Raw genomic sequence first — 21738 nt, forward strand, 5'->3', positions numbered from 1 at the left:
TGCACGGACGGATGGACGGACAGGTGGATGGATGGGAGGGTGGATGGACGGACAGACGGACGGGTGGGGGGAGGAGGGTGGACGGGCGGGCGGACGGATGCGTGCACGCGGGCCAGCACTCCGCAAGCCTGCAGCCCGGCGGGTTCCGCCGACCTGCCCCCCCCGCAGCCCCCCCGCAGCCCCCCGCAGCCCCTCCCGCAGCCCCTCCCGCAGCTGCTCCCCGTCTCCCGCGGGGCAGGTGGGGCGGGGGCGTGGACCCGGAGGCCCGGCTCGCCCCGCCCCCGGCGCCGCGGCGCCCGCTGGGAAGTGTAGTTCGCGCCTGCGCCGGGCGGGCGCCGAGGCCGGGGGTCTCCGGGCGGAAGCGGACCCTCCTCCGGAGCGCGGCGCGGGGCGGGGGCCCCTCCCCCTCGCGCCGGCCCGGCCCCCCCGGCCCCGCCCGCCTCCGCCCGCGCCCGCCGCGCCCGCCGCCTCCGGGGGCAGCGAGCCGGGGAGGGACGGGGGCGCGGGCCGCGCCGGAAGCTGGGCGCGGAGCGGGTCCCGGGATGGCGCGCCAGGTAAGGCGGAGGGGACCCCGCCGCGGGCCGGGGAGCACAAGCCGCGGCGGCGCGGCCCTCGGGGGCGCGGGGGGAGGAGGCCGGACCCCCCAACTTCGGATGCCGCTGTGCCCGCCGAGCCGGCCCGGCGCGCGGATTTCGCACCGAAAGTCCTGGTCCTCGCCCCCCCGCCCCCCATCCCCGGCACCCGCGCAGGGGGAGCCGCCCCCCACCTCTGGAAACTCGTTCCTTCGGCTTGAGCGTCGCCCTCCCTCGGCGTGGCCTCTTTCGCTTACAAGTTGGGGACGGTGGGCAGGAGGCCTCAGGGGAAAGAGTAAACCTGGTACTTTTATTCTTGGGAGCGTGGGGTGGGGGCCCCGAACTCGACCCAGGTCTCTCCTGTAGGGTGTCAGGAGCTGTGGGGGAGCCCTCTGTCATGGCTGGGGCACGTAATGTGCGAGGGGTGTGGGGCTGTGATGGCACCAGGGGGGACCCCTGCAGCCACTTCTGCAATTGTGGCTCTGGAGCTTGGGCCAAGCTCAGGCCACCGTGGACTGAGGGGGCCTGGGGATGGGGAGTGGCAGTCAGCCGCCTGCCTGGGTGGGCACTGTGCCGGGACCCGGGTGTCATTGATGCCCCACAGCTCTTGTTAGAAGGGAGAAGCCAGGCACGCTGGCGGGGGGGGGGGGGGGGGGGGGGGGGGGGGGGGGTGAGGGCAGCCTCTGGCACCTCTGGCTGTCTTCTTAAGCAGCCCAGGACACACTTGCTAGTCCTGGTCTCTCACACTGCTCTCTCCTCTTCTGTAAAACAAGGAGCTGGACAGCTCTTCGTGCAGCTCTAATGTTCTGGGGCTCACTTTGTAGTTTCATGGGGAAGGTGACCTGGAGTGCTCTTGGGAGCGGCAGGTCACCGACAGATGGAGAGGAAGGTGGGGGGCCTCCTGTCTCCCAGTGGGTGGACTCCCCAAGCCCAGGGGTGTGTGAACACAGACTGCAGGTCTGGTGAGGGAGACCCAACCAGAATTTCCTGTGAGAATGGGTCGAGCCTGGGAACGCCTGTCCAGGTGGAAGGACCAAAGGGCACCATGGCTGTTTCCTGCACTGGACTAGGCCCCCGGGGAGGAGTGTTCTCCGAGGACCCCATGCAGCAGTGGGCTCAGAGGCTGCTCAGCGACCACAGCCCTGAGACAGCTGGGGAAGCTGTTCTCCTGATGGTGGAGGGAGGAGGCTGCAGAGGGCCGAGGACCGCAGGCCTGGACTGTGAGCCGGCGGGAGTCTCCGCTCCTTAAGGCCAGCATTTGTGTTTACACACCCATGCTTGTTTCTTCCCTCACACACTCGTCTCACTCTTCATCCGCCTCCTCGGGGCAGAGGGAAGACCCGCCTGCCCTGGCCACCATCACTTCTCATTCTGTCTCAAGAACTTTGTTGCAGAAGAGTTTGTTTTGCGGCTGAGTGGGTGAGAGGCCTGGAAGTGATCCCTTCCGGATGTCTAAGAGCACTGGGTGTATTTTTAGCAAGGAGATAAGGAGACACATGGTCAGCAGGGTGTGGAAAGAGACCCTTCTGTGTCCTGGAGGTGGCAGCTGTGACCTCCAAGTGACAGCAGGCAGACAGACTTGGCTGCGATAAATCACAGCACTTGGGACATCCCAGCATCTGCTCAGGCGCTTCTGCAGTAACTCGTTTACCTGCCTCGGAGGTGGGTCCGGATCCCTTTGCGACTTTGCCGAGGTGCCGTGGCTAACCTGGAGCAAAGCAGGCATTGGAACGCCGCACCACCTGGCTCCCCGGGCTCTGCCCTGTCTGTGTGTCCAGCAGGTCTCAACTGCCACATCAGGCCAGCGACGCGACGGACTGCGGGGAGTGGGGCGAGTCCCCCATATGCGTCGAGTCCGAAATGAAGCGGTGTCACGCTGCTGTGAGGCTTGCAGCGGGTTAGCGACATCCAGCCCACGCCGTGTTGTGGGAGAGCTGGTCCCTGGGAAGGGGAGTGGGGCTGGCTCCTGTTTCCAGGCCCCGGTCACCAGCCCCACTTTCATCCCCGAGTTCTGCCCAGTCCCCTCTCCTGGACTGGACTGTAGCCACCCACCCCCACCCTGCCTGTGACTCTGAATGTGGACAGTGACAGAATCATCTGGGGGTTGGCATGTGTAGGTTGGGGCCTGAAAATCACTAAACTTAATCCTGATCGGGTATCCCCCCTAATCCCCCCCTCTATGATGGGCGGTGGGGTGCACAGTGGCAGTCAGCCCTAATTGAAAGAAAATTGAAACAGATCATTTGAACCTAAAAGTCCTATTGTATTTTCAGTTGTTATGGTGGGAGAAGCTGGGGCTACAGAGTATCTTTCACCCAGTTGGCTGAACAAAGAAGCTGTCTGCTTGGGGTGGGGGAGGCTTGCCCTCCAGCTGGGCCACCGCAGCCCCCCCTTTCAGGCTCCAGCCCAGCCCCCTACCAGGACCCTGCTGTGTTCAGCAGTGGCTGTGGGAACATTGCTTTGTGCTCCGGGCCCTTTCCATCACCTTTTAAAAACTATTAAATGTTCAGCTTTTAATAAGAGGCTCTGGGAACAGCAGCCTTTGGTAGACACCCCTGTGGTCTGTCTCTGCAAACATTACCGGGTGATGACGATTTTTAAAACTTGGCTGTTTGGTGTGTTATTATTATTTACGTCACAGTCAAGTCCAGTGGAAAGGACCCCTGGATCTCAGTGTGAAGGCCCTGGTCCTGGACTTGGGGTAGACTCCGCATGCTGCTTCGCCCGCACGTGGGGGGACAGTGTCTGACCGGCTGCCTGCAAAGGCTGCTTGTTGCACGAACGAGAGACTGAAATGTTCGAAGCTGGAGCGCAGATGCGGCGCCTGGCGCTGGTAGTACACCCCGGCTGTGCTTCTCGGGGAGCCCGCTCACGCGAACCAGACTCAAAGGACAGCTGGTGAAAGCAGGCGACTGCCCCCTGGAACTGCAGTGGCTGATTGTGCCTTTGACACCCTCCTGAAGTCTGTGTGGGAGCCCCAGGGCCATGGAAAGCCTCCTGGCCGAGTGGGGCCGGAGGAAGGAGGCTGGTTGCGCGAGCTGGATAGCTGCCCAGGATGGCTCAATGCCTCTGTCCTAGCAGGAAGCTCTTGGCCTCCCGAGCAGCTGAGGATACCTAGATGAACCCCGTGCCCTGCTCCCCGTGCCCTCTGTAGACTTGGCTTGTGACCGCTCGGTCACGGTGCTATTGCTGTGACCCTTACCTGGCCAGTCCCTGAAACTCTCTCTGGCCTCCCTGATGAGGCCCTGGCCACTTCAGTCTGGCCCCTCCTCCTGTGCACGAGCAAAGCCTGTGGGCTGGCTCATTCCTTTGGGACCCTGACCTGTGGGCCAAGTCTGAGCCCCTGCCTGTGGGCTGTAGCACAGCTGGGACTTCTGGCAGAGGGGCCTCTGCTCCGCCAGCCCTGGGGCTCCTGAGCCTTGTAGCGGCCCAGGGTTCTAGAAGGGAGAGCTTTTCTGGAGGAGCAGCACGCTGGACTGTGAATGTCAGGAGGGAAGGGAGTGGCCGGCTGCATGCAGTGGGGGTGAGGGTTTCATGTCTTGTCGGGGTCCGCAGGATCACTCAGGGACAGTGGTTTGCTGGGAGGATGCCTGGGACTCAGCATCTAGTTGTATTCATGGCTGGGAACCTTCACAGCAAAAGGACACAAAACAAGGTCAGCAAAGGGAAAAAGGCAGGAGGGCAAGTTCCGGAGGACACCAAAAAGAAGCTTCCAGAACACTTCCTGGGTGGCATCACAGGGAATGTGCTTAATTCTTCCAGGGAATTCTGAAAACACCTGTGAGTGTTGTCTCCCATGGATGCTTACAAGGAACCGGGCACCCCGAATTTCTCTGGGGGCTGCTTACGGAGGCGCCCTCTGCCTGGCATGTCCCCTGGTGTCCGGGCCTCAGAACGAAAGTGGGTGTTCAGCACAGACTAGACCCAGAAAACCCAGAGACAACACCCCCCAATTCGAGTTCCCAGATGCCAGGACAGGGCCGGCCTTGGAGCTTGCCTGGGCGCAGAGGACCCACGTCTGCTCGCTGTGACTGTCCAAAAGGCCAGAGGGGTGGGAACGGCCCCAGTGTCTGAAAGCTGCCTGAGAGGGGAGGAGCAGGCCGGCTGGGGGCAGAGGCTGGCTGAGCGGACGTGGGTGCCCACAGGCAGAACGTGGGGCAGTTGGCACCAGTGACAAGGCTGCGAGTTAGTAGCAGTGGCAGTTTTTAAAGTCACTGTCCGGGGCTGATGAGACAACGCAGTAGATTATCTTCTCGATGGATAAGGAGCGTCTGCATGTTGGCTTCTCCCTCATGACCCTCCCCACAGCTTACATCCCCTTTGCTTCCTTTGTTCAGTTAAGTTTGGCCCTAACTTGAATTCCTGTCTGTCAGGCGCTCGTCACCTACTAGGGCATCTTTAAAAGCACACTTAGGGACTATTTCAAGAGAAATCAGAACAGAATGCCTCGTCTTAGCAGGAGCATGGCAGGGGTGCTCCCCAGGGGTGCTCCCAGCAGACACCCGGCTCCTTGCCCGAGAGCGGAGGGAGGGGGGCTGTCCTGCAGGCTTCTGCGGCAGCGGCTCTGATGCTCGCCCGGGTCTGCAGGGGCTCTGGCGCTAGCACGTAAAAGTGTGGGTCGTGCCAGCCGGCCAGATCCTGAAGGTCAAGGTGAGACCCAGAAAGTGAGGGCAGGTGCACCCTAGTACATGCCCCGCGTCCTGCAGCCAGACCCAGAGCCCTGCGGGCTGGGCTGGGCCGTGGGCACCGCGGCCACGGGGCTGGAGCTGGAGTCCAGGCCACGGCGTGCGCTGCAGGTTTTCCTCCTCGGCCTCATCTGCGTCCCCGTGAGGCAAGGCCCACCTCCTCGCGCCTGGCAGGGAGGCGCTGCAGCTCCTTCTCTCTCCGTCTCTCGCTGTCTGTCTCTCTCCAACATGATCATTTCGCTCAGCTGATTCCCGCCTGTCCCGTCATGTCTAGAAAGTAGGCAGTGTTTCCTCTGGGTCACGGGATTATCCGTTACAGGACTTTTTCATGCGTGTGCTGGGATCCCGGGTCCAGGCACATTCAGGGGGGACTTGCTTATGAACCCCTACGGTGGCAAATTAGGACTGGCTGGGGTCCCAGCTGGAGGGCCAACTTCTCTTGGCACAAGTCCACCCCGGCCACTTCCCTGGGGCTTAAGCCGCCTCGTCTCTCAGGCGGCGGAGGCCAGAGCCGGGAGCCAGGCGTGGCTGGTGCTGTTCCCCCCGTGCACCGGGGAGCGCCCTCCCGGGCCCCCTGCGCCCCTTGGCTTGTGGCTGCCTCAGTCCAGGCTCTGCGTCCCCTGGGACGTGGTCTCCCTGCGTGTCTGTCTCTCCTCTCCCTGCAAGGACACGGCTCTTGCTGGTTGAGGGCTCCCCCCGCTCCCGTGGGGCCTCTGCAAACTAGTCACCTCTGCAGAGACCCTGTTTCCAAATAAGGGCACAGTCTCAGGTTCTGGGGTGAGGACTCCAGCCCATCATTTTGGGGACACAGTGCGGCTCTGTCACTGTCTCAAGTGGGTTTCCTTTCACCCTTGCCCCGACGCCACACTCCCCGCTCCTGCCCCGACGACCTCCGGGGACACAGGCTGGGGCACCGCGGGAAGGACAGCGGCCCGCCAGCCGACCGCCCGGCTTGTGCCCGCAGGCGCCCATCGCCTTCCAGGACCTGGCCGTGCGGTTCTCCCAGGAGGAGTGGCGGCTCCTGGGCGAGGGGCAGCGGGAGCTGTACCGGGACGTGATGCGGGAGAACTACGAGACGCTGGTCTCGCTGGGTGAGGAGCGGCTCTGCCCTGGGCCGCGGGGCGTCCGGGGAGGGTGGGCTCCTCCTGCGGGAAGGGGGCGGCAGCGCCATGAGGCAGGAACCCAGCTGGAAAGTAGGAGGGAGGCCGGACCCCAGCCAAGGGGGTCTCGGGGTGCCCTGAGACCCTGGGGTCTGCTGGGTTTGGTCTCATCTACAAAATCCACACGGGGGTGGCCACCCGGGAGCCTGGGTGCTGAGTGGGGGGCCTCGCTGATCTTCTCATCGTGTTTGTGGGTGCTGCAGTGGGCTCTGGGTCAGTGTGGGGGGGGGGCTCTAGGACGCAGGTGACACTCTGGACCCAAGCCTGGGTCCCTGGGTTTGGGAGTCACGTGAGCATGTGGGATCAGGGGAGGATGCGAGGCCACCGTGTGACTGCATGGGGCGGGGGGCAGCTCCCACTCCAGGAGGACTGTGCCTCTTTCCTCCCCCAGGGACAGATGAGCTGCTCCCCCTCTCTACCTTCCTGTGTCCCGTGGAGCTTGGAGGAGCCGCGGGGGGCCGGAGCAGCACTGATGGGGGACAGGAGCCTCCGAGGGGAGCAGACCCTTCAGGTGAGCAATCTGGAAAGACTGAGGCCAGACCCCTTTGGGTGTCCTGGTCCCGCTGGGCAGCCTGGGCCCAGGTGGACTCATTCCTGTCTCCCTACCTTGTCATGCTCTCCGCTCCCTGACTGTTCACCCCTCGCCCGTCTGGGCTGCCGGCCTGGCACCCTCGCCATGGTGACAAGTGCTTAGAAAAAAGCTGGGGTTGCCCTGCAGAGTGTCCCCACCTCGGGTCCCCTCCCTCCAGCACCCGCAGCCTCGTCCCAGCCAGCCTGCAGCTCCTCACAGTCCTGCCACTCCCGAGGGGCCCCCATCAGAGACCTCAGATGGTGGACGTGTCCCCAGCGCAGCCCAGGCAGCTGGACAGGCAGAGGCTGGTGGAGGGAGGGCAGGCAGTCTCCTCGGCGTTTCCGGACTGACGGCAAGAGCCACAAGGGACAGGGCCCGGCGCCCCCAGCTGGCCCTGACTGCCCTGGGCAGCACCTGCCGCGGCTCCACCTGTGGACATCACCCCTCCTTTGCTGCACCCATAGACACTGGGTGACGTCCAAGGAGCACAGTGCGTGGAGTTCACTGAGGCTTTTCCCACAGGAGCTCCCCACCAGCACAGCCTGCACCTCAGCGCCCTGGTGCAGTTGGTCAGGGAGATCCCAGAGTTCCTGTTTGGGGGAATCAGCCCTGAGAGCGGGGGAGCCGGCCTGGACGGGGAACAGGCGAGCCCCCAGGGTAAGTTGGCCCCCTGTGCGAGGGATGCCTGCTGTACCTGCCGGACCTCCCCCTCAGGAGGCCCCAGCCCTGCCTGCTGCAGGAAGAGGCGCCCCCTTGACTTGTGCCAGCTTCACCTGCCCTGGGGACTGTCGCGCCTGTCTGCGTGGTCAGTGGGGCCTAGTCTCACCTCCTCGGGAGTCTGTCCCCACCCGCCCCAGCCTGAGGGTTCGCCAAGTCCACTTAGTTGCTGTAAATTAAAGGGAAAGTTGGGGCTCCCCGGTGGCGCAGCCGTTGAGCGCTGGGTTGCGAAGCTGCCCGCGGCCTCTGCGGCACCAGTTCGATCCCCGGCTGCTCCCCGGCCACCGGAGGAGGGTCCCACATGGCGCGCAGACCTCTCCTGCCGCCCGCTGCTCCCCTCAGCAGTGTCCTTCGGTCCTTCTGCCTGCTCTGCTCCCCGCTCTGGCTCTGGTGGATCCTCTCACCCTCCCGCGCTTCTGACTGTGCCCAGTGCTTGTATAAACAAAACAAACAAACAAATAAATAAATAAAACATGCCTCCATTAAAAAAAAAAAAAAATTAAAGGGAAAGTGGGGTGAGGGGTGCCGTGTGAACACAGGACTGCTGATGAACCCTCATCCCGGAGCCGGGGTGACACGCAGAGCTCACTGCGGCCGTTAGTGGACGGAGCAGGGAGGGCCTGATGGTTGTTGGGGGGCGGGGGGGAGGCATTTTACCTGCTGGGCTTAACTTCCAGCCTCGAGTGACCTCTTCCTCCTCCCGGACAGCAGCCGTGACCCTGGAGACTTGCCGTCCTGGGGGCGGGCTCGGGGGCCTGCCAGACACCCCCTCCAGCGGACCCAGCCTGGCCTCCACGCCCAGCGGCAGCTCCTCGTCCAGTGACCCAGCTGCAGCCGGGGGGCAGGGAAGCCCCCTCTCCATCAGTGAGTGGGGTGGGGCTTCGGGGAGCGCCCGGGTTCCAGGGCCTCTGGCCTGGGGACATTTTCTTTAGGACTCGGAGTCTTTCATTGCTAAATGGGGGCAGCTTCCGGGGAAGGGGGTGCTTGGCCTCTGTCAGCAGGGGTGCTGCCCTGCTCCAGCCGACCCTTAGACCCCGGCACCCCGAAGGGCAGGGGAGGGCCGGGGCTGCCTGTACAAGTCCTCTCGCCTCACTTTATTTTTAAAAGTTCTTGCCGACATTGCGTTTGTCTCAGGGCCTGTTTTTAAAGCATTTTGAATTGATCTGGGCTAGAGCAGGCCCTCCGGGTAAGCTCGCCCCGTGCAGCCTGTGGCTCCGGGGTTGGCTGGCACGTTTGCTCTGGGGTGCCGGGAGCCCCGTTTGGAGGAGCACCAGTGTAGGATTGGGCCCTGCGTGTTGAGGCTGCTCTCGTCATTTGCTGAGTAGGATCTGAGGTGATTGGGGTGAACAATCTTTGTATTTGCAGTCACCCCAGAGGGAAATAGATCCCAGCCCCTTCCTCAGGTGGAAGGAACCAGCCCCAGGACAGCAGCTCTGAGCAGGCTCCCTGGCAGGGCTGGAAGGGCCTTCCTGTCTCTTCCCAACAGAAACTGCTGACAGACCTCGACCCGCCGAGAAGGAAGGCCCAGGGGCGCTGGACGGGGAGCCCAGCCCGAACTGGAACCCCAGCCCGAGGAAGAACCATAGGAAGCTAGAGGGAGGGGTCCCGGGGACAGGTGAGAGCCCTCTTTCCTGATGTGGGGTCACCCCAGAGCCCAGAGGGGCAGGCATGGGGGCTTGTGAGGGTGTCATGTGGCTGTCCTCTCTGCACCTCCTGACCTCCCTACGAGGCGGGGCTCTGGCCTTGGCCTTGTGGGTGGGAAATCTCAGATGTCCGGAGACTGAGTGGGGCTGCCCCAACCTTGTATGACCTTGCAGGTGCTGCAGGACTCTCCCCTGGGAGCAGCCCCTTGCAAGGGCTCATCAACTGCCTTAAGGAGATCCTGGTGCCGGGGCCCCTGCTCCCTGCGGGCCCCCCGCCGAGTCTGCGGCCTCCCGTCCCCAGCCTGGGTGCTTCCCGGCTAGCCCGGACTCCTGGGAGCCTGCCCTGGGGAGGTGAGTCCCTGTCTTCAGAAGCCCCTGTTTTGCTGTAGACTTTTCTCTGGAAATTATCTTCTCGAAGGGTCGTTCCCGACGGGATGGCTCCGGGCATGGTCCGCCTCGGGGTCCGGAGCCAGGCGGCTCCCTTGGTCAGCAGCACTTGGTCAGTGCAGGTGGGGGACTCACAGTCTGCCCCGGGCTCTCCGGTGCTCTTCACTGTCCTAACTGGGGGCCTCTGGGGATGATGCAGAGTGGAGGGTGGGGTGCTTCGCATGGACCTGGGGGCTGGGCGGTAAGGTGGGGCGTATCAGACCCTGTAGCTGGTCAGGCTGGCAGGCTCCAGAGCCTTCGAGCCTCAGTGCCCCCGTCTGTGAAAAGGCATGGTCGTTCCTGCCGGAACACTGTTCTGGGCGGGGCACGGCAAGTGCCATGTGCAGGGGCTGTGAGCTCGGGCCTCTGAACTGTCTCCAGGTCTCGGCCCAGTCCACCTACTTCCTCCGTCAGTACCAGCTCCTGCTTGCCCTTCTGATACCCTCGCGCATCTCCCCTCCCACTGGGGCCTCTGGGGAGGGTCCTGCCTAGAGGGAGGTGAGCCCAGCCCTCCCGAGGGGCTCTCCTGCATGTGGGGGCACCTTGGGGCCCAGCAGGGCAGGGAAATGGAGGCGAGCGAGGGGGCCATGTAAACCGGACCCCGAGAAGACCAGCGACCTGTGAAAGACCTACTAAGTTTGAGAAGACTCCAGGCCTCCAGCCCTGCACCCCTTTAACCGCACCTGGGTACCCACTCTCGTTTGCCATGGAGACCAGGGGCACTCTGCTCAGGGTGGAAATGCCTTCTTTCTGCCCCATAGTGAAGACAGAGGCGTCTTCCAGCGATTGCCCGCTGCAGGGCCTGCTGAGCTGCCTGAAGGAGATCCCAGAGGCCCAGGACAGGCGCCCCCCAGGGCCAGGGCGGGCACCGCCGCAGGAACCAGGGACAAGGAAAAGGAGTTCAGGAGGTGAAGGCTGCCGGCTGGGCTGTTCTTCCTCTCCAGGCAGGCAGCAGGGACCCGCGGGCCCCCTCGGGGTGTGGCCTTGTGGCTGGGTGTTCAGGAGCCGCATCTCTGTAAATGGAGACGCTGCATCAGCCCCTGATAACTTTCCGGATCGGCTCTTACGGTGGGAGCCGGGAGTTCAGAGGGCAGGAGCAGCGCTCAGGGGGGGGGGGAGGAGACAGACTGAGAACAGGTGAAACTACAGCTTGACAGGCATTTGGGGTGTGGTTTGGACGTGGGGGGTGCATGTTTGCGAGGGCTGGGCTTCCCTCTCCATGCATGGCGGTTCACGGAGCTTGCAGCTGCCGAGAACCCGGGGAAGGTTGAGTTGAGATGGGTGTGCTGGCCCCGGAAGAAAGACCCGGATCAGCGCTGCCCAGGAGGTCTAACTGGCATCCCTGGTGGAAACCTCTGGAAGTGCCCGAGGGGCCGGGCGGGAGGGTTTGCGATAGTCCCATCCGCCTGTCACTGAGCAGGTGGTCCTGGAGGGCAGGGGCCTGGGATGCCCTCTCCTGGCCCTGTAAAGGCCTCCTGGGCAACTTTCCACAGGGTCCAGACCCCCTCAGACCCCCTCTTCTGGCCCTGGTCCCGGAGCCAGCAGTGCGCTCCCTGTGGTGAAGATGGAGGATGTCTGGGCCCAGAGCCCGCCCGCGCCTGTGTCCTGCCACCTCAGCAAGTGGACACACAGCCCCACTGCCCCCGGCAGTCTTGGGGGCACTGGAGACAGCAGAGGGGTCCCAGTGACTGGCAGGGGCCCCTCGGCTCAAGGTGAGGCCTAGGGTGGTCTGGTTGAGGGATGCCCAGGCCACCCCACTCCACCCGAAGGGGAGGGAGTGCCGGTCATCTCCTGGGCAGGAGGCCTTCCAGCTGACCGTCCACCTTGGTCTAGGCCCTGGCCCAGGGAGTGTTCTGCCCAAAGCCCGTCATCCTGCCAACCCTCCCGAGCCATGGGCTGGCTTGTGTGGGTCCCCTGCCCAGGCAGGGAGCAGGTCACAGTCCTGGGTGCAGAGCTGTTCACCCCTGCGCAACCAGTGGGGCCGGGCCGGGGCCTGGCCAGCAGTGGTGATAGGGCGTCTCCCCTGTCCCAGCCGGCAGTGCCTCGCGCTCACCCCTGGAAGCCCTGGAGGCCTGTCTGAAGGGCATTCCCCTGAGTGGGTCGTTACCTCCCCAGCCACCGGCCACCACTTGGTTCCAGAGCCCCCAGCCAGGAACCCCCGGGTCCCCAAGGCCCGAGCTGCAGCGCCGAGGATCACACAGTGAAGGTAGACTGGGCCCCGGGCTAGGGGTGGGCTTGTCCCTGTGCATAGCGAGGGGGATGCTGGGGACACTCTCAGGTCCTCTTCCTCATCCCGGGCCTCCTGAGACACATGTCCTCTCCCGCCAGCTCCCCCTCTTAGCCCTGCTCTCCCGGCCGCGGGATGGGCCATTGGTCATTCGGTGACTCCCTGCTGTATTTCAATCTGTGATGTGTGTGCCCTAGGCCATGGGGAGACCCCGGGGTGGGCCCCCAGGGCCATTCTGCGGGACTCAGGTCCACGGCCCAGGCCCTGGGCACCCCTTCTCCAGGGACTGTCCCCTGACGCCCACTGTGCTGTTTCCTGCAGAGGTGACCGCGGGGCCTCTCCTGCCTCTGGGCCTGCAGGGCTGCGTGAGAGACTGTCCTGTCCTCCCTCCAGGCCCCCGCAGCACCCCCACCAGCTTCTCTTCGTCCAGCAGCACCGATGGGGACCTGGATTTCCAGAGCCCTGAGGGCAACCAGGGGGGTCAGCTGGGAAAAGGTGAGCTGCAGGCGGAGGCCGGGTGGATCCTAGAGAAGGCTGCTCGGTGCCGCCCTGCCCACCGAGGTCCTGCCTCTAAGGCAGGCCGCCTGCCTGGAGCCGAGCCGGGAGCCCAGCCGGGGGTGTTCAGGCAGGAGCCTGGACTGACTGGGGTGGAGTGGGTGACGGATGTAGGAAAGATGACATCTCCCCCCTCCCCTGCCCCCCAGCACCCCTTGCTCCCCAGTCACCACTGCCGTGAGTCCCTCCACCACACAGGGCCATCCTGTATGTGGCCAAGCCCCACCACCCACCGGGCGCCCTGCCCTTCGTGGCTGCGAGGCCTCGGTGCTGCTCCCTGATTCTTCGGCCTCTGTTGCAACTTTGCTTTCCAAGAGACCCAGACTGCAGGGGTTCTCCTGGGAAGGGCTCCCCCACTCCCCACCACCTCGTGGCCCCAGATCTCATGGTTATCCTATTGGGAGCGTCGCCTTGGCGCCTGCGTCTGGTGGCCTCTGCTCGCACTCCACCTGGCCGGCCGCAGCAGGCCTTCGGAAGGCGCATGGCCTGGGAGGTCACTCACGCAGGAGGGGTTTTTCTTGTTCTGGAATTTTGGCTCATTTAGTTCCTGTTACTTCCACAGCTTTCTGTCCCTGGAGCAGGGTTTTAGGATTTGTTTTGTTCCCAAGTTGAAACTGTGTTAGTGTTGGCCCTCTGTGCCCTGCAGCCTCACACGTGGAGGCCTTTGTTGGCCCCTTGCCGAGTAGGAAGGTGACCCTGTGGTGTCCATCCTCAGGGCTGGCCTGTGGCATCCCCTCAGGGGTGGGGCTGGGAGTCCTGAGGAGCCCAGAGGCTGGCTGCTTCCTGGGCTGCCCCTGAGCCAGGACTGGTGCATATGCAGGGCCACATCCAGTGCTGTGGGCTTCCCCTGTGGGCCAGCTGCCCTGGACACGGCCCACAGCCCATAGGCAAGTCTCCTGGGTCCTCTGAGACTGAGCCAGAACCATCCCAGATGCCACTGTCTGTTCTTCCCAGGAAGCCCCATGGGAAGCTCCCCGCTCCAGGGTCTGGAGAACTGTCTCAGAGAGATTCCCATGCCCAGGCCGCGGCCTGCCTGGGCCTGGTCCTCACCAGGAGACGGGGGCCCACAGAGAACAGAGCCCAACAATGGCACGACCGACAAAGAAGGTAAAGTATGGCTGCCTGGCTGGGGTACGGCCTCGCCCACATCCACCCTGAGCTGCAAAGACTGGAAGCTCCCAGGCAGAGCCTCATGTGACGCCATGTAGCTGGTGCTGCCACCAGCTGGGAGTGGGTGGCGTTGGGCAGGGCCCCAGCCCCACCTTCTGCTTTCCCAAAGTCCAGGCTCGAGCCCCAGCCTAGTGAGGCCCGCTGCCTCTCATCAGGCACAATGGCTGAGTAGGGACTCTGGAACCCAGGTAGCTGGGCCCCAGCTCATCCCAGGGCTGGTGTGTCCACGCCTGGAGCTTGTGGACCGGAGAGTCCACCATGGAAGAAGTTGCTCTGTGTCCACAATGTCCCCCCTCCATGCCGACAGGCCCCTGGCTTCTCATTAAAACAGGACTGAGGGGCGAGGCTTGTGAGCCGGCCCCTCTTGGACAGCCCACGGGGGACCGCCTCAGCAGGAGCCTCCGGCCAGCCAGTCCCCCAGCACTCACCCTTGGCAGCCTCCCCTCTTGCTCCCCGCGAGGCCCCAAGGACCACAGACCCCCCGGGCCACCGCCATGGAGGGGGCTGCATGATGGTGAGTCTGAACAGGGCCCTCGCCTGCCTTCCATGCTGCTGCTCTTCCCTGTCTCATTTCTGTCCCCAGGACAGGGCTGCAGCCTGGGCTCTGCACACCCCCGAACACTCTGTGGCAGCATTGCATTGTGGGGGATTCCCCCAAAAGGTGAAGGAACCCCAAGTGCCAAAAGTGGCAGCATTGAGAACTCTGCGCCCAACCCCTGGTTTCTCTGGTCAAGGGCGGTTGTTCCTTCACTGTCGTGCTGGAGGGGTGACGGGTTCCCTCCACCCCGGTTGATGGCGCCTGCAGCAGAATTCATTCCTAGATAAGCCCATGGGGGCAGGAAGGTGAATCAGCGTAGATTTCTGATGCTCCCCCAAGGTGGGTACTGGCGTGGGGGTGACCAGACCCTCCTGTGTCTCAACCAACCCTCTGCTCTGGGTTGCCGGGCCTGTGTAGGGAAGGGGCTACCTCAGAAGACCCGGGGCCTGGCTGGGACTGGACTACCAGTGGCTTCCAGGGACTTGGACTTCTGGAAAGTTCCCCAGCTGACTTTCCAGGGGTCCTGGCCAAGCTGTAGGCTCTGCTGCTTTCTACTGTCCATGGCCAAAGGGTGGGCAGTTCCAGGGGGCGCAGCAGAGCTGCAGGGGACAGTGAGTGGAATTGAAGGGGACCAGCTCCATGTGCCTGTCTGTTAAGATGGAGCCCTCCTGGCTGGCATCAGAGGTTCTCCTGTTGCTTGCGCAGGGTCAGCCTGCAGGCCGTCCCCGCTCCGCTGCCTGGAGAGCTCTTTGAGGGGGATCCTGCCCGGGAGGCCCTTGCGCTTCGCCTGCTTGGCCGGTCCCAGCCCCAGCCCCGGCTCCAGCTCCAGCTTCAGCAGCTCAGAAGGAGATGAGTTAAGGCCGGAGTCCGAGCCTTGGCCGCTGCTCCCGCCAGGTGAGCTGGGGGAGAGGGTGGGGGGCCTGTGCCCGGGGCCGGTCGCCACCCTGATGCCCGCTTTGTGTGTGCTGCCAGAGCGGGGCCGCCTCCCCAGCTGCCGGGGCCCTGGCCCTCCGTCCCCACGGCCTGGGGGTCTCCCCAGCAGCAGCAGCAGCAGCAGCAGCAGCAGCAACAGTAGCAGCAGCAGCAACAGTAGCAGCAGCAGCAACAGTAGCAGCAGCAGCCCTGGTGGAGGCCTGTGGAGAGCAGAGCCCAGGGACCCCGGCGGTCTCAGTGCCGGTGAGCCAGTGAGGGGGGCCGTGAGGGGGGCCTGGCCCTGGTGCCCGCAGCCCAGAGCCTGCTCTGAGCTCTGCCCATCTTTGCCGGACAGTTGCCGTAGCGCACCCCCCGCATCAGGCTGGCGTCTCTCCTGCTGTCAGAGAGCAGATGGGGTTCTTGAATCTGGGGCCCTGGGAGAGTTCAAGGAGAGCCTTTAATGAGAAAACCTGGCAAAAAGTTAAATTCTGTACCTTGTTTGTGATACAAACAGTACACACTGCACGCTTAGTGGCATGCACCCGTGTACGTGTGCACGTACGTGTTTGTAATTACATACATTTGTAAAACTTGACAATAAACAGAAACAGCGCCCAGAGGTGCCTTCCCTGGAGGGCGCAGAGGCTGTTGGGGGCAGGCAGCTGCCTCACTCCCCGCTGGTCCCGACCAGCCTTGGCCCCAGCAGGGATGCAGCCGCCCTGGGGAGACGTGTACTCGGAGCCCGGCCCCTGGGTGGAGGGGGAGGGGTCCCCAGGACTCCAGGGACTCCAGAAGAAACCCAGCCCACCCTCGTCACACCTGCCACTGAGCCAGAGATGGGGTCCCCGATGGGCCAGGTCTGTCTATCTTGCCCCTCGTCAGCTGGTTCTGGAAAGTCACGTCCTAGTATCTAGACGCTCTGTGAGCAGCTCCCTCAGGGCAGCTGGCATCACAGCCCAGGTGCCCTGTGCTCTTTCTGCAGGAACAGCTGGGAGCCCCTGCCCCGCCCCTGCGCTGGAGAAAAGGCCTGACCCAGGGCCCTGCCGGCCCCCCAGCTCAGCCCCCCCTGGGCCCCTGTCCTGGAAGCCAGAGGTGAGCAAAGAGCCTGAGGACCCGGGGTCCGGACACAGAAGACTGAGCGTGCCAGGTGAGTTGGTGGCTTCCCCGCCCCCTGGGGAGCTCTTGGGGCACGGGGCCACAGCCTGCGTCTGCGTGGCCACCCCACCCCCCTGAAGGTGGGCCAGCTGACCCCCGGGGGCACAGTAGGGAACCCTGTCTTTGGACCCGCCAGGAAGTCTCCCTTGGCTTGCTCTGAGCTACTCATCTCATTCCAGTGTTTTCTTACAGAAGGAGCTGACGTTTTCATAAAATCACAGAGGCTTTCTAGGGGCAGCTAGAAATTGAGATGTATGCCGGGGTGGCTTCTCCCAGAGCCAGAGTTGGGGGGCCTCAGTGGCCCCCACTGGGGCTTGGCAGTGAGGAGTGACCTGGCCCAGGGCACCCATGAGACGTGGCTCTGCCTCACACCTGAGGCCGGAAGCTCCCGAAACCTCGAGAGACCCAGGAAGGTGCAGGGCCCCGAGTCCTGGTTTCCTCCGAGGAACCTCACACCAGCGACTCCAGCTGTGGCCTCCTGGGGGGCTGCTGGCCCGGACGTCTGCCCCTCTGGAGGCGCGGTTGCCTCAGGGTGCTGAGCTGTCCCTGGGCGGACAGGCCGCCCTCCCCCAATGCCCCCACAGTGGTACAGCCACGGCCCTTGATGTCTGTCCTGGGCTCCCCGTTTTCGTTCTTCCCCTACTGGAAGTCCTGCAGGTGCCAGCCAGAGGCCAGAGCCAGCCTGGGACTCAGAAGCAAGTAGAAATGCTGGTCTGTCCTCCGTGCCGGCGGTGACAGGCCTCCTGTGAGGTGGCCTGGCCTGGAGAACAGCCAGGGGTCTTAGGGGGAAGGGGCGGGCAATTTCTGATTAAACTTCCTAGTGGGGAGGGAAAGGTCAGGAGAGGGATGTCCCCCAGTAGGTGCTGAAGCAGCCCCTGGCCACCCTGCTAGACTGGGCCTCCTGCTGCCACGGCCTTGGTCTGTGTTGTTGGCTGAGGCTGCTCCAGGCCCTGCCCAGACTCCCCAGGGCAGGGTTAGGCCTTGGGAGGGGCCATCAGGTCCCAAAGAAGCTACTGACCCTTCCCTAGAAGGAGGGAAGCCACTGTCCTCTGCTTGGTTACCATGGAGACCCTTCTGTGGCCTTCCCGTCTGTGGATTTGTGGAAGTGCCACCAGGAGGCCTGGCGCACGGAGCTTTGTGGGCCTGAGCGACGTCTTCCCTTCTCAAGCCAGGTCTTGGGGAGGGCAGGACACCACATGCCCAGACTGAAGGGACTCTGAGGTGTCGGGGGCAGAGGAAGGTCCTGACACCCCGAGAGCTCTCACCCCACATTCTTGCTCTGGTTTTTAGACAGGACCAGTGGGAGGCCACTTCCCAGCATCCCACCGGAGCCGTCCCCTGAGTCCACGATCACCCGCCCAATGCCACCCGCCTGCCCGCGGCCATGCCCCTGCGGGCGGTCCCTGCAGCATGAGCTCCGCGGCCTCAGCGCCACCCTCTCCGAGAAGCTAGACCGGCTCGCCACGGCCCTGGCTGGCCTGTCTCAGGAAGTGGCCACCATGAGGACCCACGTGGAACGGCTGGGGCGGCGACCGCGGGGCTCTGTGCCGAAGGGCCAGGCTTCCTGGCCATGGACCCTCCCCCGGGGCCCTCACCGGGCTCGTGGCCCTGCCCACAGGCACCTGCCCTACTGGAGACAGAAGGGCCCTGCCCGGCCTAAACCCAAGCTCTTGCGGGGCCAGGCTGACGGCTGCAGGGCTGGGGACCCCTCGGGCCTCTCCAGCGGGGGGCCCCGCCTGGTGCCTCAGCTGCCAGAAGACACCCCCCCAGCAGAGGCTTCTAACTCCAGCCCTTCCCATCAGCGTCTGCCCGCGGCATGCAGCTGCGCTGTGCTGACTGTGCACCCCCACCTTGGACACTCTGGCGGCCACCAGGGCCCCCCGTCCCCTCCAGTGCCTGCTGCCCTCCCATCCCCGGTGGCCGCCCCTGCAGCCCGGGCCGACAGGGAGCTGCTGTCTGCAGCGGCTGCCCCAGCCAGGACCTTTGAGCAGCCCAGGGAGCCAAGCAGCCTGTGGGTGGGGGCCCAGAGGGCCCTGGAAGGGGAGCTGTGGGGTAGAGAACACAGGGACGCGAGGTGGGGGGCCCCTAATCGCCTTCTCCATCTACTTGGCCCCGTTGGGGATGCCCGGCCCCCCGCATCCCCCAAGGGCTGCCTTGCCCCCTCGCCCAGCCAGACGTTCCCCCTGTCTGGGCCCTGAGGGGCTGGGGCTCGCCCTCGGCCTGGATGCCCCAGACTGCCGGGTGCGGTTTGCTCAGGGAGGCACGTTCCTCAGCCACACCTCTGGCCTTGGCTCAGGTTCCTGTCCATGTCCTTCCCCTCCCGTCCTTTCCACTGGAGACGCCAGGGCCGCCAGGCAGGGCCACGCTCCAGCAGCTGCCGGCCCGGGGCAGGGAGGGCCCGTGCCAGCCTGGTACAGCTGGGTGTAGATTTCATCTGGGGAGAACTCCGCCCGGGTCTAGGCTGCATTTACCCAGTGGATTCCAAATTAAAGAGGCTGCTTGCGAAGGGAACGGCCCTGGGTTCCTGCAGGGAGGAGTCGTCGTGGCCTCTGGGTGGTGTTCCCTGTGCTGGATGGGCCTGTGCTGAGGCCGGCCCTCCCGAAGCCCGGAGAAGGCAGCCGGCTGGGGAATGTGATTGTCAGATGACCCCTGGGGGTGGGGGGCGCACACTGCTGCTCTGGGTGGGGAGGGGAGCCCATGACAATGCCCGCAGACTGGGCAGCTTCATTTCACACAGTCTGGGGGCCAGGGAGGTCCAGGGACCGGATGAGGGCAGTGAGGTCTCTTCTGGGGTGAGGACGGTCCAGGCCTCCCCCAGTCTGGGTGCGGCCAGCTGGTGTCCTCATGGCCTCATCCCCCACGTGTCCATGTGACTGTTGGCACAAGGACCCCAGTTGTGCAGGACCCAGCCACCCCGACACCCTTGCTGTGACTTGAGTGCTGCTGTAAAGGCCCTGTCTTCCAGGGTATTGGGGGGTAGGAATCCTGAAGCTGGGGGGACACAGTTCAACCTGAGACTCGGGTTTGCCCTGGGAATGGCATGTCCAGCATGTCACTGGGCTGGCTTCTGGGGCCAGTCCTGCCCGCTGGGCCCAGGGGAGTGGGGAGGGCTTTGGGTGGCAACGCGGGACTGGCTGTGGGTCCCACCTCCATTTCCTCCCCGGGCTTCACAGTCCTAATCCAAGCCCTTTGACCCGAGGGCTTAGGAACTGCGTGCCCTTGTGCTGGGCATGGCAGCTGGTAGGGTCAGCTCTGCGCTCGGGGGGCCTGGGCCCCAGTGCTGAGGCAGCTCGGGGTCCGGCAGGTGCTGTAGCGGAGGGCAGCGCCTGTGGCTGCTATGCCTGGGGCGCCCCTAAAGTCAAGGCCATTCTGGGGTGGGGGAGGGGCTGGGGCACATGGCTGGCACAGGGTGTTTCAGGGCTGGCCAGTCTCAACAGTGTCTTGGAAACTGGCTTCTGTGAGCTCCTGTAAGTGGGGTGCTGTTGAGCCATCTTGGCAGCTAGTGCTCCGTAGAGAAGGGGGGGAGGCGGGGGGGCTGCAGCTCTGCAGGGGCTCTGGGCTCAGTGCAGGTGGGTAGAATGGGCAGGTCACAGACACGAGGGAGGAGGAGGGTTCGTCCACCTGCCCAGCCCCCGCCTGGCTGCCACTTCGCTTCTCAGCGGGCGGTGGGAGGCCGTGTGCTTGTGAAGCCGGCCTTTGTGGCTTTGCCAGCACCAGCCCTCAGCGCAGCAGCCGGCAGGAACAAAGCAGCTCTCCAGCCGCGTCCAGGGCCCTGCCCACCACGACTGCCTTTTGGCTGCGTGAACAAGGGCGCCTGGAGAGCCAAGCTCGGTTCAGGGTTGGAGAAACAGGAACTTCAAAGCTTTTTTTTTTTTTTTTAAGAATGGGCCATATGAATAACAAAGCGAATGGCAGGAAGCTCTGTGGTCACCTTGGGGGGCAGGGCCAGGGCCTCTGGGGGTCCAGGCCCAGCGCAGAGAAGCCCTCTGCAGCCAACCCCGAGCCCTGGTCTCTGGCTGGGTGAGCACTGTCACCCCGTGAGCAGTCCGGGACCTGGTTCTGTGCCCTCCCCACCACTTTACTGGGTGGCAAGGCCTTTTGAGGAGGAGATGTGGTCCCTTTGGAGGGAAGGAGCAAGGGGCATTTTGAACTCAGGAATTTCAGGGGCCTGGAGCGGGGGTTGGGGGGGTGGGGGTGGGGAGTCTCCGCTTCTGCCTGCTGCTGTCCTGGACGGTCGCGGTCGCGGGGTTCAGCTCCTGGCTGACCACGTGCCCCTCCTTTCCTCTGATCATGGCAGGGCCCCCAAAGCATCCACTGCCACTGGCTGGACAGTGGAAGGCAGGACAGTGGCTGGGCCCGCACTGGAACCTGGGAGCAGAGCACAGCCCCGGCCCCCGTGCCCTGAGGGACTTTAGAAGCGAGGCCTGCAGGAGACAGGACCTCCAGGCGTCACTCGGCCAGCTTGGCTTTTTACTGGTGGCCACCATGGGGGCCCAGGGGCCACAGCCCATGCCTGTGACACCCACGAGGTCGCTGGGCCCCTAAAGGAGTTTGGTACCATGCAGACATGGCTTTTGCGCCCCACTTTTTGTGTCTGTCCTAGGTGTGGCTGCTGTAAACAGCCCAATTTAATCCAGCCCGACAAACGTGTCCCTGACAGGGAGCCCTGAGTCCAGCCCAGGTGCTGAGAAGCTGGTCACGGAGCTGTGGGCACCATCTCTGTTGTGCCCTCCGATTGCCCACCTGTCCAGAGGGTTTTCCTTTCTTTCCTGCCTTCTTTATAAACGCAGTGTTTCAGTCACTGCAACCGCCCTTCCACTAGCCTCAGAATTTAAAGAACTAAAGGAAACAGCTGAATTCACAATTCCATGTGGGAGACATTTAGCATATCTCAGAAACTGATAGAACAAATCAGGAAGGATATGGAAGATTTGAACAAACCAGTCAACAAAATGGGCCCCGTCGTCGACACAGAGCAGCTTCCCGCAGGACACGGACCCGCGCCCTCCCCCAGCACATTCAGAGTTGTTTTAATGGACCCTATACCAGCTAGAACAAGTTTAAGCCAATTTCAAAGTATTGAAATTAAATAAAATCTGGTGTAGGACTATACACCGCAGCTCTCCGGCTTCAAGTAAATAATGGGAAGTAACCAGAATTCTTGTATATCCAGACAATAAAAATTATGCTGCTAAATAAACGGTTAGCGAAATCATATGGGGAGTTAAAAATGTTTTAATGAAGTCGTAAGAAAGTACTAAGTAGCAAAACCTAGAGAGGAGCAGCAAATCAGCATTGAGAAGTGAGCAGTCAATGGGGGGAAAAGCAAGGATGAGAATTTTTAGGAAGATGCAAACGTGCTAGCAAAGGTCATCCAGGAAGGCGAAGGGGGGGTGGAAAGAGCAGA

General features: G+C 63.5%; 1 protein-coding gene across 1 annotated transcript; it reads left to right on the top strand.

Annotated features, from left to right (window-relative positions):
• Positions 1-525: 525 nt before the first annotated feature.
• On the top strand, positions 526-19845 carry KRBA1 (KRAB-A domain containing 1). Its single transcript, XM_054692749.1, has 17 exons — positions 526-554; positions 6222-6348; positions 6809-6928; positions 7511-7645; positions 8414-8569; positions 9192-9320; positions 9523-9699; positions 10536-10718; positions 11268-11486; positions 11807-11980; positions 12323-12496; positions 13511-13663; positions 14058-14240; positions 14970-15158; positions 15237-15440; positions 16159-16323; positions 17622-19845. Exons 1-17 carry the CDS (start codon positions 543-545, stop codon positions 18527-18529), a joined length of 3408 nt encoding a protein of 1135 aa, XP_054548724.1. The 5' UTR covers positions 526-542; the 3' UTR covers positions 18530-19845.
• The last annotated feature ends 1893 nt before the right edge of the window (positions 19846-21738 follow it).

The sequence above is a fragment of the Talpa occidentalis genome, unplaced genomic scaffold, assembly GCF_014898055.3.
Source record: "Talpa occidentalis isolate TD23 unplaced genomic scaffold, MPIMG_talOcc4v2.1, whole genome shotgun sequence".
Lineage (NCBI taxonomy): Eukaryota > Metazoa > Chordata > Mammalia > Eulipotyphla > Talpidae > Talpa > Talpa occidentalis.